This window comes from Jaculus jaculus, chromosome 17 (genome assembly GCF_020740685.1).
Source record: "Jaculus jaculus isolate mJacJac1 chromosome 17, mJacJac1.mat.Y.cur, whole genome shotgun sequence".
Taxonomy (NCBI): domain Eukaryota; kingdom Metazoa; phylum Chordata; class Mammalia; order Rodentia; family Dipodidae; genus Jaculus; species Jaculus jaculus.
The window spans coordinates 34,184,898-34,198,185 of record NC_059118.1 but is presented as its reverse complement, the minus strand read 5'-3'; the positions used below and the strand labels follow the sequence as shown (position 1 = coordinate 34,198,185).

The 13,288-nt window shown below is 40.6% G+C and overlaps 1 protein-coding gene across 1 annotated transcript in view; it reads left to right on the top strand.

The window, feature by feature from the left end:
* Pcolce2 (procollagen C-endopeptidase enhancer 2) overlaps window positions 1-13,288 on the top strand; it is a 73,098-nt gene that overhangs the window by 39,821 nt on the left and 19,989 nt on the right. Inside the window, exons 4-5 of the mRNA XM_045136958.1 lie at window positions 6,421-6,545; window positions 10,617-10,753. Of these exons, the coding sequence (XP_044992893.1) occupies window positions 6,421-6,545; window positions 10,617-10,753 (262 nt within the window). The remainder of the gene's footprint in view (window positions 1-6,420; window positions 6,546-10,616; window positions 10,754-13,288) is intronic.

Genomic DNA, 13,288 nt, shown 5'->3' with positions numbered 1-13,288 from the left:
ACTGTGTGTCAAGCACTGTTCTTGGCATTTGAAATCTGCTTATTCCTTCCTTTAAAGCCATTCTCCTCAGGTAAGCCAAGAAACGCAAGGAAATCATAACGAGGCTGTTCCAAAGATCAGTTCTTTTTTAAAAAGTTTATAAACATTACCTTAAAACTCAAGTATAGAAATTCATGGAATAAAAAATATGAAGCAGGCTGTGAATAAAAAGTTTTTAAGGACTGGAGAGATGGCTTAGTGGCTAAGCACTTGCCTGTGAAGCCTAAGGACCCTAGTTCAAGGCTCGATTCCCCAGGACCCACATGAGTCAGATGCAGAAGGTGACACATGCATAAGGCATTCATTTGCAGTGGCTGGAGGCCCTGGTGTGCCTAGTCTCTCTCTTTCTGCCTCTTTCTGTCTGTCCCTCTCAAATAAATAAATAAAACAGAAAAAAATTAAAAAGTTTTTAATTTTTTTTAATGTAAAGCATGCATGTATATATCCATCCATCCATCTCCACAGTTCTGATATTTTTAAATTTTACCTGGTACACCAACAAATCACATGGAGGTTGAAACTTAGAAAGATATAATAAAAAGAGACAGGGCTCGGGAAGTGGCTCAGCCATTAAGGCACTTGCCTGCAAACCCTAACAATGCAGGTTTGATTCCCCAGTACCCATATAAAGCCAGATACACAAAGTGGTGCATGCATCTGGAGTTCATTTGCAGTGACTGGAGGAACTGGAGGACCTGTCATGCCCATTCTCCCTCTCCCTTTCTCTCCCTCCCTCTCTCTTTCTGCTTACAAATAAGTAATTTTATAAAGAGACAAACACCAATGAGACAATCTGCAATTTTTATTCTCAAGAAAGTAATAATAGTACAGAAAAAAACAGAGAACTGAAAACTGTATCTAGAGAGGGAAGAACATAATTTATAGTGCCAAGAAGTTCAGCAAGCCCTAACACCTCATCACATCATAATTGAAGTACAAAATTCAAAAGATAAAAATCAGTGTTAGTCAGATAAAGTCAACTTGCACAAGGACAGCAAAGGGCTGAGCAGAGGAGCCGGGGACAAGGCTTGGCATTCTTCAAGTGCTAGAATAAAAGCACCAACCCAGACCGCAGAACAGACTCAAGCAATGCAAAGGAAAGGAAAGCCTTTGTCATTATTTAAAAGATAAGTTTGTACCAGTGTAGCAAGAAAGGCTGAAGAGAGTTCCTCAGGTTCAAGGGAATGATACCATGGGGCAGTGTGTAAAAAGGGAGTGACTGGCTAGTAGGGAGGTTAATTTGAAAGCCTGCCTGTCATTTTCTTCTTTTAATCTCTTTACATGTATGGGCTCAACACCAAAACCTGAAGGCTGGGGCTAGGGAAACGGCTCAGTGGATAAAGTGCTTCCACTGCAAACATGAGCACTGGAGTTCAGATCCCTGACACGCATGTAAATGCATGGATCGCCCGCCTGCACTCCCAGGGCTCTGGAGGTGGAGACAGTGGATTCCCAGGGCCAGCTAAACCAGCAAGCTCTGGGTTCAAGTGGAAGACCCTACCTCAATAAGTAAAATTAAGAGTGATTGAGAAAGACACCTGGCATCAGTGCCTGGCCTTCACACATACAAAGTGCACCCGTGCCCACCACACACACATATATACCTACAAAGAATGAAAAGATGAATAGTGTGTTATGAAGTATATAATGCTTTGAGTTTGACAAGAAAGGTAGCTGAATGAAATATCACACACACACACACACACACACAGTGATGTGAAGGAGTCCAGTGTGAACTCCTTTAGGTTGTGATGATTTAAATATGCATACTGTAATCTGTAGGGCACCTACTAAAACTGATGTCTAGCTAAAAGCCAAATGATTAAAATAGAACACCAAAATTATCCAACGAACTTAAAGAAAGCTAGGAAGAACACATGTAATAAAAGAAAGGTAAGGAAAAAAATAGCAATGGGCATATTAAACCCAAGAATATCCATAAATGCATTAAATGTAAGGGATTGAATTTTCCAATTAACTATTGTTATATTATTATTATTAGATAATAATTATTAGGCTGTTTCATAAACCAGCTAGATATTGTCTATAAAAAAGCACTTGTAATACAAAGATCAAATAGATTGAGGATGAAAACATATGTGCCACGCAAATGTTATTAGAATTAAATAAGCATTAAAATATGAACAGGCAATACATAGCATGAGAGAAGCATTTACAAAATATCTGATAATGGACTTGTATCCAGAATGCACGTTGCAGTTGCCTTCTCATTGCTGGGACCAAACACCCAACCAAAAGCCGCAGATGGAGGAAAAGGTTTATTTTGGTTTAAGTTTCCAAGGGGAAGCTCCATGATGGCAGGAGAAAGCGTGGCACAAGCGGAGCTGGACGTCATCTTGGCACAGCAGGTGGAAAGCAGCAGCAGGAGAGTGAGCTGAACTCTAGCAAGAGGGCGGTGGCTAGCACACCCCAAAGCCCATTCCCAGCAACACCCCCCCCAAATTTCCATCAGCTGAGAACCAAGCATTTAGAACACAGTTTATGGGGACATCTGATTCAAGCCGCCACAATGCATAAACTTTCATGCCCACAGCTAGAGAGTTGCTCAGTGGTTAGGGCACTAGCCTGAGAAGCCTAAGGACTCACGTCCAACTCTTCAGAACCCACACAAGCCAAACGTACAAGGTGGTGTTCTAGAGTTCGACTACAGTGGCTGGAGGTCCTCTCTCTCTCGCCCCTCCCTCTTATAAAAAAGGTCAGTCTCTTAGACTTGTTTAAAAAAAACTCATGTCCAGCAACAGAAAGATCAAAGTCTCAATGAATAATAATAAAAAAATGAGTGAAGCATTATACACATGTCCTCAAAGAATATTGCTGGCCATAGGTATCCTTCGTTGTCCAGGAGGAACAAGTGAAGACCACAGTGAGATTCCATGACTTACAAACTAGATTGAGATGTGCTATCAAGAGAGGGAAGAGGGGCCAGGCATGGTTGCACAAGCCTTAATCCCAGCACGGGGCAGGGGGGCAAAGCTACGAGGATCACTGTGAGTTTGAGGCTACATCATAAATTCCAGGTCAGCCTGGACTAGAGGGAAACTCTACCAAAATAAAGGAAGTGGGGCTGGAGAGATGGCTTAGCAGTTACAGCACTTGCCTGCAAAGCCTAAGGACCCAGGTGCAATTCCCCAGGACCTGTGTAAAGCTAAATACACAAAGTGGCGTGTGCATCTGGAGTTTATTTGCAGTGGCTAGAGACACTGATGTGCCCATTTTCTCAATCTCTCTCTCTCTCTCTCTCTCTCTCTCTCTCTCTCTCTCTCTCTCTCTTTCTTCCTCTCTGCTTTTTTCTCTCAAATAAAAAGAAAGATAGCCGGGCATGGTGGCACATGCCTTTAATCCCAGCACTCGGGAGGCAGAGGTAGGAGGATCGCCATGAGTTCGAGGCCACCCTGAGACTACAGAGTTAATTCCAGGTCAGCCTGGACCAGAGTGAGACTCTACCTTGAAAAACCAAAAAAAAAGAAAGATAAAAAGAAATGAGGCCAGACTCCCAGCAAGCTGAGATTGCCATGAGTTTGAGGTCAGCCTAGGCTAGACTGAGACCCTGCCTCAAAAAATAAAACAACAGGGCTGGAGAGATGGCTTAGCAGTTAAGCGCTTGCCTGTGAAGCCTGAGGACCGCGATGTGAGGCTCAATTCCCCAGGACCCACATTAGCCAGATGCACAAGGGGGCGCATGCGTCTGGAGTTCATTTGCAGTGGCTGGAGGCCCTGACGCACCCATTCTCTCTATCTGCCTCTTTCTATCTCTGTCACTCTCAAATAAATAAAAATAAACAATTTTTTAAAAATAAAACAACAAATAAATGAGCCAGGCGTGGTGGCACACACCTTTAATCCCAGCACTTGGGAGGCAGAGGTAGGAGGATCACTGTGAGTTCGAGGCTATCCTGAGAGTACATAGTGAATTCCAGGTCAGCCTGGGTAGAGCAAAACCCTACCTCAAAAAAAAAAAAAGAAAAGAAAAGAAAAAGAAAGAAAGGAAGGGAAGTAACCAGGATGCTCGTACAAAATAGTACATACTTGGAGGAAAGTTTTGGTAGTTTTTTGCTTTTTGTTTTTTTATGAAGTTAAAACATCTACATATACTCTTGGCAAAACAATTTGGCTCTTACATATTAATGCAAGTGAAATGAAAATATGTGTGAAAAAAAATTTTATACAAACATTATCATAGCAGCCTCACTTACAATAGCCTAAACTGGAAAGAAGGCCAAATGAACATTAAGAAGAGAACCAGCATACACACTGCCGCTTCAAACACTAGAAAACCGCTCATCAGTGTAGAGAACAAACTACCAGCACCCAGCAACAGGAATGAACTCAGACATTGTGCTAAGCAAGAAGCCAGGCCCAGCAGGGCGCTCCCTACAGTATTCAAGTTATATGAAGCTCTAGAAGAAAATGGTGAAAACTCTTCAGAAAAATAGTGTGAGGAACTGGAAGGTCAGGAAGGGATGTAGAAGTTTTGTGAAAGATGAATTCTAAATTATCACAGAAGTGCAGCTCAGACAGATAGACATATCTATTTGTCAAACATATTCAGCTAAGATTTATACATTTTAAGATACAGGAATTTACCTCTCCCAAGCCTGTGAATTAAAATAACAATAAAAACAAGGGGAGAAGGAAGCTAACTCAGCTGCTAAAGTCACTTGCTTGCAAAGCCTGGAGGCCTGGGTTCAGCTCTCCATTACCTATGAAAAGCCACATGCACAAAGTGGTGCATGTATGTGTCTGGAGTTTATTTGCAGTGGCAGAAGGCCCTGGAACACCCATACTCACTCTGTCTCTTCTTTGTCTCAAACATATATTTAAAAAAATTGGGCTGGGAAAATGGCTCAGTGGTTCAAGGACTTGCTTGTTCGCAAAACCTGCTGATCTGGGTTTGATTTCCCAGTATCCATTTAAAGCCAAATGCACAAAGTGGCACATGTGGCTGGAGTTCATTTGCAGCAGCAAAAGGCCATGGCGTGCCTATAATATAAAATGTGTAACTTTTTTGAAGCAATGATTCAGGTGGTAGGGCTTGGGTGGCAATATAAACAAAAAAGAATGGTGACAGTTATTTCCGCTTAGGTACGTGGAAGTCCATTACATTCCTTTCACTGGTTAATGCTTGAGATTTTCTATCAGTAGTTTAGAAATTTATTCTAAGTTCAGTTCTTATAATACATTTTTAATTTTTGATATTATTTTAACAATTGAGAAAGACTGCATTAAAGTATATTCTTTTGGTTTCAATTTAGTTATTTGTAAGTTAAATTTAGGTAAAATTAAATTCACAACTTTATGTTAAAATTACTTTTGTCAAGCTATGCATTACATCTCAGTATGTGTATCAGAAGTCTGAATTAGTTTGTCAAGTATTATCTGTGGTTGATTTTAGAGATTGGAATAATTTTTTACTTTCTTTTTATAACAATATACTGAAAATTTATAAATATGCATCTTTTTATTTAAATATTTAAGAGATAAAGAAGCAGACACAAAGAGAAAGAGAGAGAGAATGGGCATGCCAGGGCCCTCATCTGCTGCAAATGAACTACAGATGCATGTACCGCCTTATGCATCTGGTTTTACATGGATCCTGGAAAATCCAACCTGGGTCCTTTAGATTTGCAGGAAAGTGCCTTAACTGCTAAGCCATCTCTCCAGCCCATATGCATCATTTTTATACACAAAACTATCCTTAAAACTTATTAAAGATACACACACACGCACAATATTTTCTAGTAATGGGGACTGTCTGTATCAACTAATGTAAGTTATGTTCATGGGCATTTAATAAATAGCCAAAGCTGGGCTGGAGAGATGGCTTAGCGGTTAAGCGCTTGCCTGTGAAGCCGAAGGATCCCGGTTCGAGGCTCGGTTCCCCAGGTCCCACGTTAGCCAGATGCACAAGGGGGCGCACACGTCTGGAGTTCGTTTGCAGAGGCTGGAAGCCCTGGTGCGCCCATTCTCTCCCTCTCCCTCCATCTGTCTTTCTCTCTGTGTCTGTCGCTCTCAAATAAATAAATAATAAGTGAACAAAAAAAAATATTTAAAAAATAAAAATAAAAAAATAGCCAAAGCCTTGAGCATTCTTAGAATCTGTATGTTTCATTGTGCTATAAGATTTCTGAATTGAGGGCAAATGTTTTGTTAAAAAAATGAAAAAGAAAAGCTATAAGTCTAAGTCCATTCATTTTTGTCTGTGATGATTCTTTAAAGAGAAAACTTGAAAGCACTTGCTATTGTCTTGCTTTGTTATACTCTCACATAAAATTCTACAGTGCTAACCTCTGCATGACTATATTGCTGTAACTTATGTTATGATATAAACTTGTGGGGTTTTTCTATATTTAATAACTTCAGGAGACCGCTATTGTGGAGGACGCCTTGAAAGACCTTCGGGCTCTTTGAAAACACCCAACTGGCCAGACCGAGATTACCCGGTAGGAGTCACTTGTGTGTGGCACATCGTAGCCCCAAAGAACCAGGTGAGGCTCCAGGAAATGTGAAGAAAATGCACATGTGTGAATTGTCAGTGTAAGCCTCTGGTTGTGGGGCTGGGAGCAAAGGATACAAAGAGAGAGAGAAAGAGAGATCCTGCTGGATACCAGTGCTTTTTCTTATGAAGACCCAAATTAAAGTTGCTTTTGGCATCATTTGACTTGCAAAGCCATGGGTTTAATTCTCCAGATGTAATTATAACTTTCAAAACAGTTTTAAAAATACAAATGGTAAGCAAATTCCACATAAGCCCATGATGGATATTATAAGCCTGAGGCTATAAGCAGCAGCGGCTAGCTGTGGGGTGGGGTAAAGATCTCAGAGCCTATGCACACTTCAGAGACCCCTTTGGACCCTTACAAATCCACTACCTGACGATAGACACTCTAGCCATCAAAGCAAAGCAAGGCCAGCCACATACTTCAGAGACCCAGCTGCCTCCTGTGATAGCTGGTCAGCCTGAAGGTGTTTGGGGTTGTCTGAATAAAATTTATTCAAGTTCCCATTAAAAAGCTTCATTCATCACTCAAAAGCATGCAATTCCAGAAAAGACCTAGGTTTTTAGGGTGTATTAATTTGTGGTTATATGAATTTTTGCCCCTTCTGGGAATTACCTTCACATATTAATTGTAAGACAAAATTAATCAAAGGAACAGATGACTTACTCTTGCTGGGTAAACTTTCATATATAGGTGAAAAATATTAACTTTGTAATACTGTTAGAAATGCTATTGACTTTAGTCCAAACACTGTAAAAGGTGAACATTATGATACTGTGTGTGTGTGTTTCTTTAAAAGAAACACTTTTAAAAATTGATCTTTTGTGTAACTTGCACAAATACTACCTGCCACATATTTATTTTTAAAGTCAATCAGAGCCGGGCATGGTGGCGCACGCCTTTAATCCCAGCACTCGGGAGGCAGAGGTAGGAGGATTGCCGTGAGTTCAAGGCCACCCTGAGACTCCATAGTGAATTCCAGGTCAGCCTGGACAAGAGTGAGACCCTACCTCGAAAAACCAAAAAAAAAAAATAAAGTCAATCAGGTTAGGAACACCTCCTGCGCAAGCATGGGGGCCTGAGGAAGCCAGAGAAACCACTGTAGTGTGATCCCCAGGACCCACATAAGCAGCTGGGTGTGGTCACGTGTCTGTAACCCCAGTGACATAGGGGAATGGAGACCCAAGAATGTCTGGAGCTGGGGTCAGGTGGGCAAGCACTGAGTTCAGTAAGATACTCCGGCTCAGAGAAGCATGGGTGGAAAAGCGACGGAGTAGGACACGCCCTCCCATTCTGCTCTGCCCTCTGCAGGCAGATGTGTGAGTGTATGGATGCCACATGGGCACAGACACATGCAGACACCACACACACGTCAAACGAAAATCAGCAATTATCCAGGCAAATATACCTCGCAAGTCAGTGATTTGAGGACACATACACAAACACACATTCACACTTTGACCATAATCTCAAAATTTAGTTTTAGTTTTAAGAATAAGAATGCAGCCATTTAGTTAATAATGGAAGACCATGTGTATTGAATAATTTATAGTTTAAAACATTTAATATTGCTGGGCGTGGTGGCGCACGCCTTTAATCCCAGCACTCAGGAGGCAGAGGTAGGAGGATCACCATGAGTTCAAGGCCACCCTGAGACTACATAGAAAATTCCAGGTCAGCCTGAGCTAAAGTGAGACCCTACCTTGAAAAAAAGCATTTAATATTATATGCTTGAAATATTTTAATTATTATGTAATTTTTGAAGTTGTGTTGGTCATTTTTCTGTGACATTTGTTAACATACCTGACCAAGTCACTCCAGTTTTATTAACTTGTGGGTCATAATTGAACATCTTTTTTATGATTTATCCCTTTGATTACTTAAAGCTTGAGTTTTGTTAATGTGAGGGGGGTTTGTTTTGTTTTTAACCAGTTGATGTTTGCATCATCATTATAGTGTGAAGTCATTGCTAGTTCTGTCCAAAGAAGAAAAATACAATGGTAAAATTAAATCCTAAGTAGTTTCCATAGAAATCTATGGAACGTTCTTTGAAAGAACTGCTTCCACATTTTATCACAGCTTTCTCCTTCACTCTCTTATTTTATTATTTATTTTTAATTTTCTCTTAGAATGTTTTATGTGATTAATTTCTAAGGAAAGGAAGTTCATTTAATTTTTAAAAGGAAAGCATTTTATTAGTTCCTACTAAAACGTCAATAAGCAACAAAAGGAAATATTTGTAATATAATTTAAACCAATTTTAAGTACGTACACATCAACATTCTCCCATCACAGATGACCTTTTTAAAAGGTAGATAAATATGGACTGGAGAGATGGCTTAGTGGTTAAGGCACTTGCCTATGAAGTCAAAGGACCCAGGATCAATTCCCTAGTACCTATGTAAGCCAGATGCACAAGGGGGCACATGTGTCTGGAGTTCGTTTGCAGCAGCTAGAGACCCTAGCACACCCATCCTCTCTCTCTGTCTGCCTCCTCTCTCTCTCTGCTTGCAAATAAATAAATAAAAGAAAAAATTTTAGGGCTGGAGAGATGGCTTAGTGGTTAAGGGCTTGCCTGTGAAGCCTAAGGACCCCTGTTTGAGGCTCGATTCCCCAGGACCCACGTTAGCCAGATGCACAAGGGGCACAGGCGTCTGGAGTTCGTTTGCAGTGGCTGGAGACCCTGGCGCGCCCATTCTCTGTGTGTGTGTGTGTCTCTCTGTCTCCCTCTTTCTCCCTCTGTCTGTCACTCTTAAATAAATAAATAAATAAATTTTAAAAGATAGGTAAATATGTACATATGTGGAAATCATGTTAAAATCAAAATTTATCTTTGTATCTGTCTGTGATGTCATCATCTTAGGTCAGATTATTGTGTCTGAATCTTCTTGAGTGGTTAGGAATATCCAGCAGGAATTGATTTCCACTATCTTCCATGAGTGAGCAGGGAGGGCTCCTGGTCACCTGTGCTAGCTAGCTGAGTGCCATGAGTTTTAGTAAACCCAGAGATTTCTTTTGATTTGCATATTGGAGGTACTCTTAAAGAATCTGCTATAAGATGGAAGGCCTATTAAATCAAAATGTCCTATTCACTTGAAAAACTTAGGACACTGTTCTTGGCACTAGAGCAAATTCATGAAAAACCCTAACACTGACTGTGTGTGTGAATGCTTCATGCAGTCTCCTCAGAAATCAGCCACATCCCCAGTAGGCTATACTTGGGATGTGCAAGAAAGACACGCTAGCTGGTTCCCACCTCCATGGATCTCACATCCTAAAAATTTGATTCTTTATATGTGATAGGACTGTCTGTCACATTTCCTCAAAAGGAAAATAACTCTATGGACCCACTGCAGGCCCGCACACCATGTACACATATGCCACAACCTGACAGGCTGTGATATGGGGAATATCTTAGATAATACTTTGATTTCTGTCACTTTTCTTGGAAAGAAAAATGTAGTTAGTATGTATGATCCTTCACCACTCCAACAAATACCCTATTATATAACTACAGTCTCTATTTTTCCTTCTTATTTTTTTCTTTTCCTCCCTAGCTTTATTGAGGTAGTTTACAAATAAGTGTATATGTTAATAGATGCAGCATGTTTTAATAGTATATATGTTGTGAATTACCATAATCAAGCTGAATAGCATACCCATCACCTAGCATAGTTATGCCTTTGTGCATGTACATTATAAATATTTAAGATTTGTGCTTTCTTAGCAGTTTTAAATATGTTACTTCGTTATTAGTTACAGTCACCATGCTATGTAATAGACCTCCAGAACATACTTAATGTATATTGCTAGAGTTATAATATTCCCATTGGCCTGGGTTTTAGAACATCTTTTGAAATAATTAAAAATAAAGCAAATGAACACCACAGTTTTGTTAACTGAAAACAAGAAACATATAAGAAACAATATTTAAGAAGGAGAAGATCTTTTCCAACAAAGACAAATCATAGTATTTTACAAGTCTGGAAATACGAAAATTCCATTTGAGGTTATTCAGCAGTACCCTTTGACATCTCTAACACCGTGCTTTCTCCAAAGCTTATAGAACTAAAGTTTGAGAAGTTTGATGTGGAGCGTGACAACTACTGTCGCTATGACTATGTGGCCGTGTTTAATGGTGGGGAAGTCAATGACGCTAAGAGGATCGGGAAATATTGTGGTGACAGTCCACCTGTGTAAGTATTTTCTAGAAGATTTTATATTGGTTCTTAACACACCCTTGGGTCCCATGACAGTGGAGCTTAGGTCATCACCTGCAGCAAACACAGCTCCCCACTGAGGCTCAACAGCCACATGGAAACACAGCGCGACAGAGACAGCGGCGCCCGGGGCGGACGTGCTGCACGGCAAAGGTGAGCTCTAGCATCAAGTAGACTAAGCAAAACCTGAGGGAACAACCGACTAAAAATTCCAGGAAACCAGCCAGGCATGGTGGTGCACGCCTTTAATCCCAGCACTCAGGAGGCAGAGGTAGGAGGATCGCTGTGAGTTTGAAGCCACCCTGAGGCAACATAGTGAATTCCAGGTCAGCATGAGCTAGAGTGAGACTCTACCTTGAAAAACAAAAACAAAAAAAAAGTTCCAGGAAAAGAAACATTTATGACAAATCTAGATGATTTTTAACAATTATTTACTTATTTGCACATATGTGTGTATAGCTGTGCCTCTGCAAACGCATACCCATCTGGTTTTGTGTGGGTGGCTGGCTGGCTTTGCAAGCATGCACCTTTGACCACTGAGCCATCTCCCCAGCCCCTAGATAATTTTATTTGATGAAGGTCTGTGCCAGACTGTTGGAGCCTGCCTATATTAGCAAGGTTGCTCTAATGGACAAAGAACATTGCACCCCATAATTAGAGAAAATATATTTTTCTCTTGCAAAAAAATGGACACAGGGAAAAGAAAAGCCATACTTGGCAAGCCATCTTGAAAGCTATTTCATCAGGACTCGCAGGTTTTTAAAGCCAAGGGTGGAGGGAACAAGTCAAGATGGTTTTTCTCTAGACTTCTTTTTTAAAAAAATTTTGCTTGAGCTGGAGAGATGGCTTAGTGGTTAAGTGCTTGCCTGTGAAGCCTAAGGACCCCAGTTTGAGGTTCAATTCGCCAGGACCCACGTCAGCCAGATGCACAAGGGGGCACATGCGTCTGGAGTTCGTTTGCAGTGGCTGGAGGCCCTGGTGTGCCCATTCTCTCTCACTGTCTCTCTCTGCCTCTTTCTCTGTCACTTTCAAATAAATAAATAAACATTAAAAAAATTAAAAAAAATTTTTTGCTTATGTGTGCAGTGTGTATGCATGTATGTACATATGGTCATATGTGTATGGGAACATATGTGTGTACAGGGGTGTGTGTGTGTGGAGGCCAGAGGTCGGCATGGAGTGTCTCCCAATGCTCTCCTGTGTATTTATTGAGACAGGTTCTCTCCCTGAACCCAGAGCTAACCAATTAAGCTAGACAAGCGAGCCGGTCGGCCCCAGGGGTCTGCCTGCCTCTGCTTTCCAAGCACTGGGGTCCCCGGTGTGCACCGCCATATGCGGTGTTCACAAGGGGATGAGCACCCAGACTCAGGTCCTCGGCTTGTGCCACAGGCTCTGCACATGCGGAGCCGCCTGTTCAGCCCCTTTCTCTAGACGTCTAAAACATGAGGAACAGGTATTTCCAGAACTACACAGATTCTTTTAGGGAAAGATGAGGATTGTTTGACAACTAATTATATAAGTCTAATATAAATTTGACACTAATGCAAGGAAAATCCTTGTTTTAGGAAAGGGTGTCAGAGACCACTCTCATTTCTGAATACGGTGAAGCAAATCCCCAAAGAAAAAAATGTGAACCAACTCTAGAAATATATTTAAGCAAGCTTCTTTTTCAAAATGTGTTTATTTATTTTGGGAAAGAGAGAGTGTGTGTTTGAGCATGATAGAACCTCTTGCAGCTGCAAAGGAACTCTAGGCACATGTGCCACTTTGTGCACCTGGCTTTATGTGTGTACTGGATAATTGAATCAGGGCCATCAGGCTTTGCAAGCAAGCTCCTTTAACTGTTGAGCCATCTTCCCAGCCCCACACATATCTTGTAAAAGTATACTATAGTTGGGAACTCAAAGTTGATTTGAATTTAGAAAACCTACCAACTTGATTTTATATATTACTAAAATAAAGTATGATTTAGAGACTTAATGTTTTTATTTGTTGGAAACATTTTACTCAAAATATATTTTCATAACTATCTTGAATAGAAAAGTTTATGTTTTAAAAACATTGTTAAGAATATTTTATTTATTTGCAAAAGACAGAAAAGAGAGGAGAGAAAGAGCAAGAGAGAGAGAGAGAGAGAGAGAGAGAGAGAGAGAGAGAGAATAAATGAACTAGACACTCTTGCTACTATAAACAAACCCCAGATGCATGTGCCACTTTGTGCACCTGGCTTTATGTGGGCTGGGGGTAGAACCTGGGTCATTAGGCTTTGCAGACAAGTGCCTTAATTGCTGAGCCACCTCTCCAGCCCACAAAAACATTGTTTGATGTTATCTTTTTCAAAGAGAGTATTATTTATTTAGTTATGTATTTATCCATAGGCTTCTCAAGTAAGTGCCTTAACCACTAGGCAATCTGTCTAGCCCGATCAGAAACATTTTTTAAAATATTTTTAATTTTTACTTATTTAGTTGAGAGTGACAGATGGGCAAAGAGAGAGAGAGAGAGAGAATG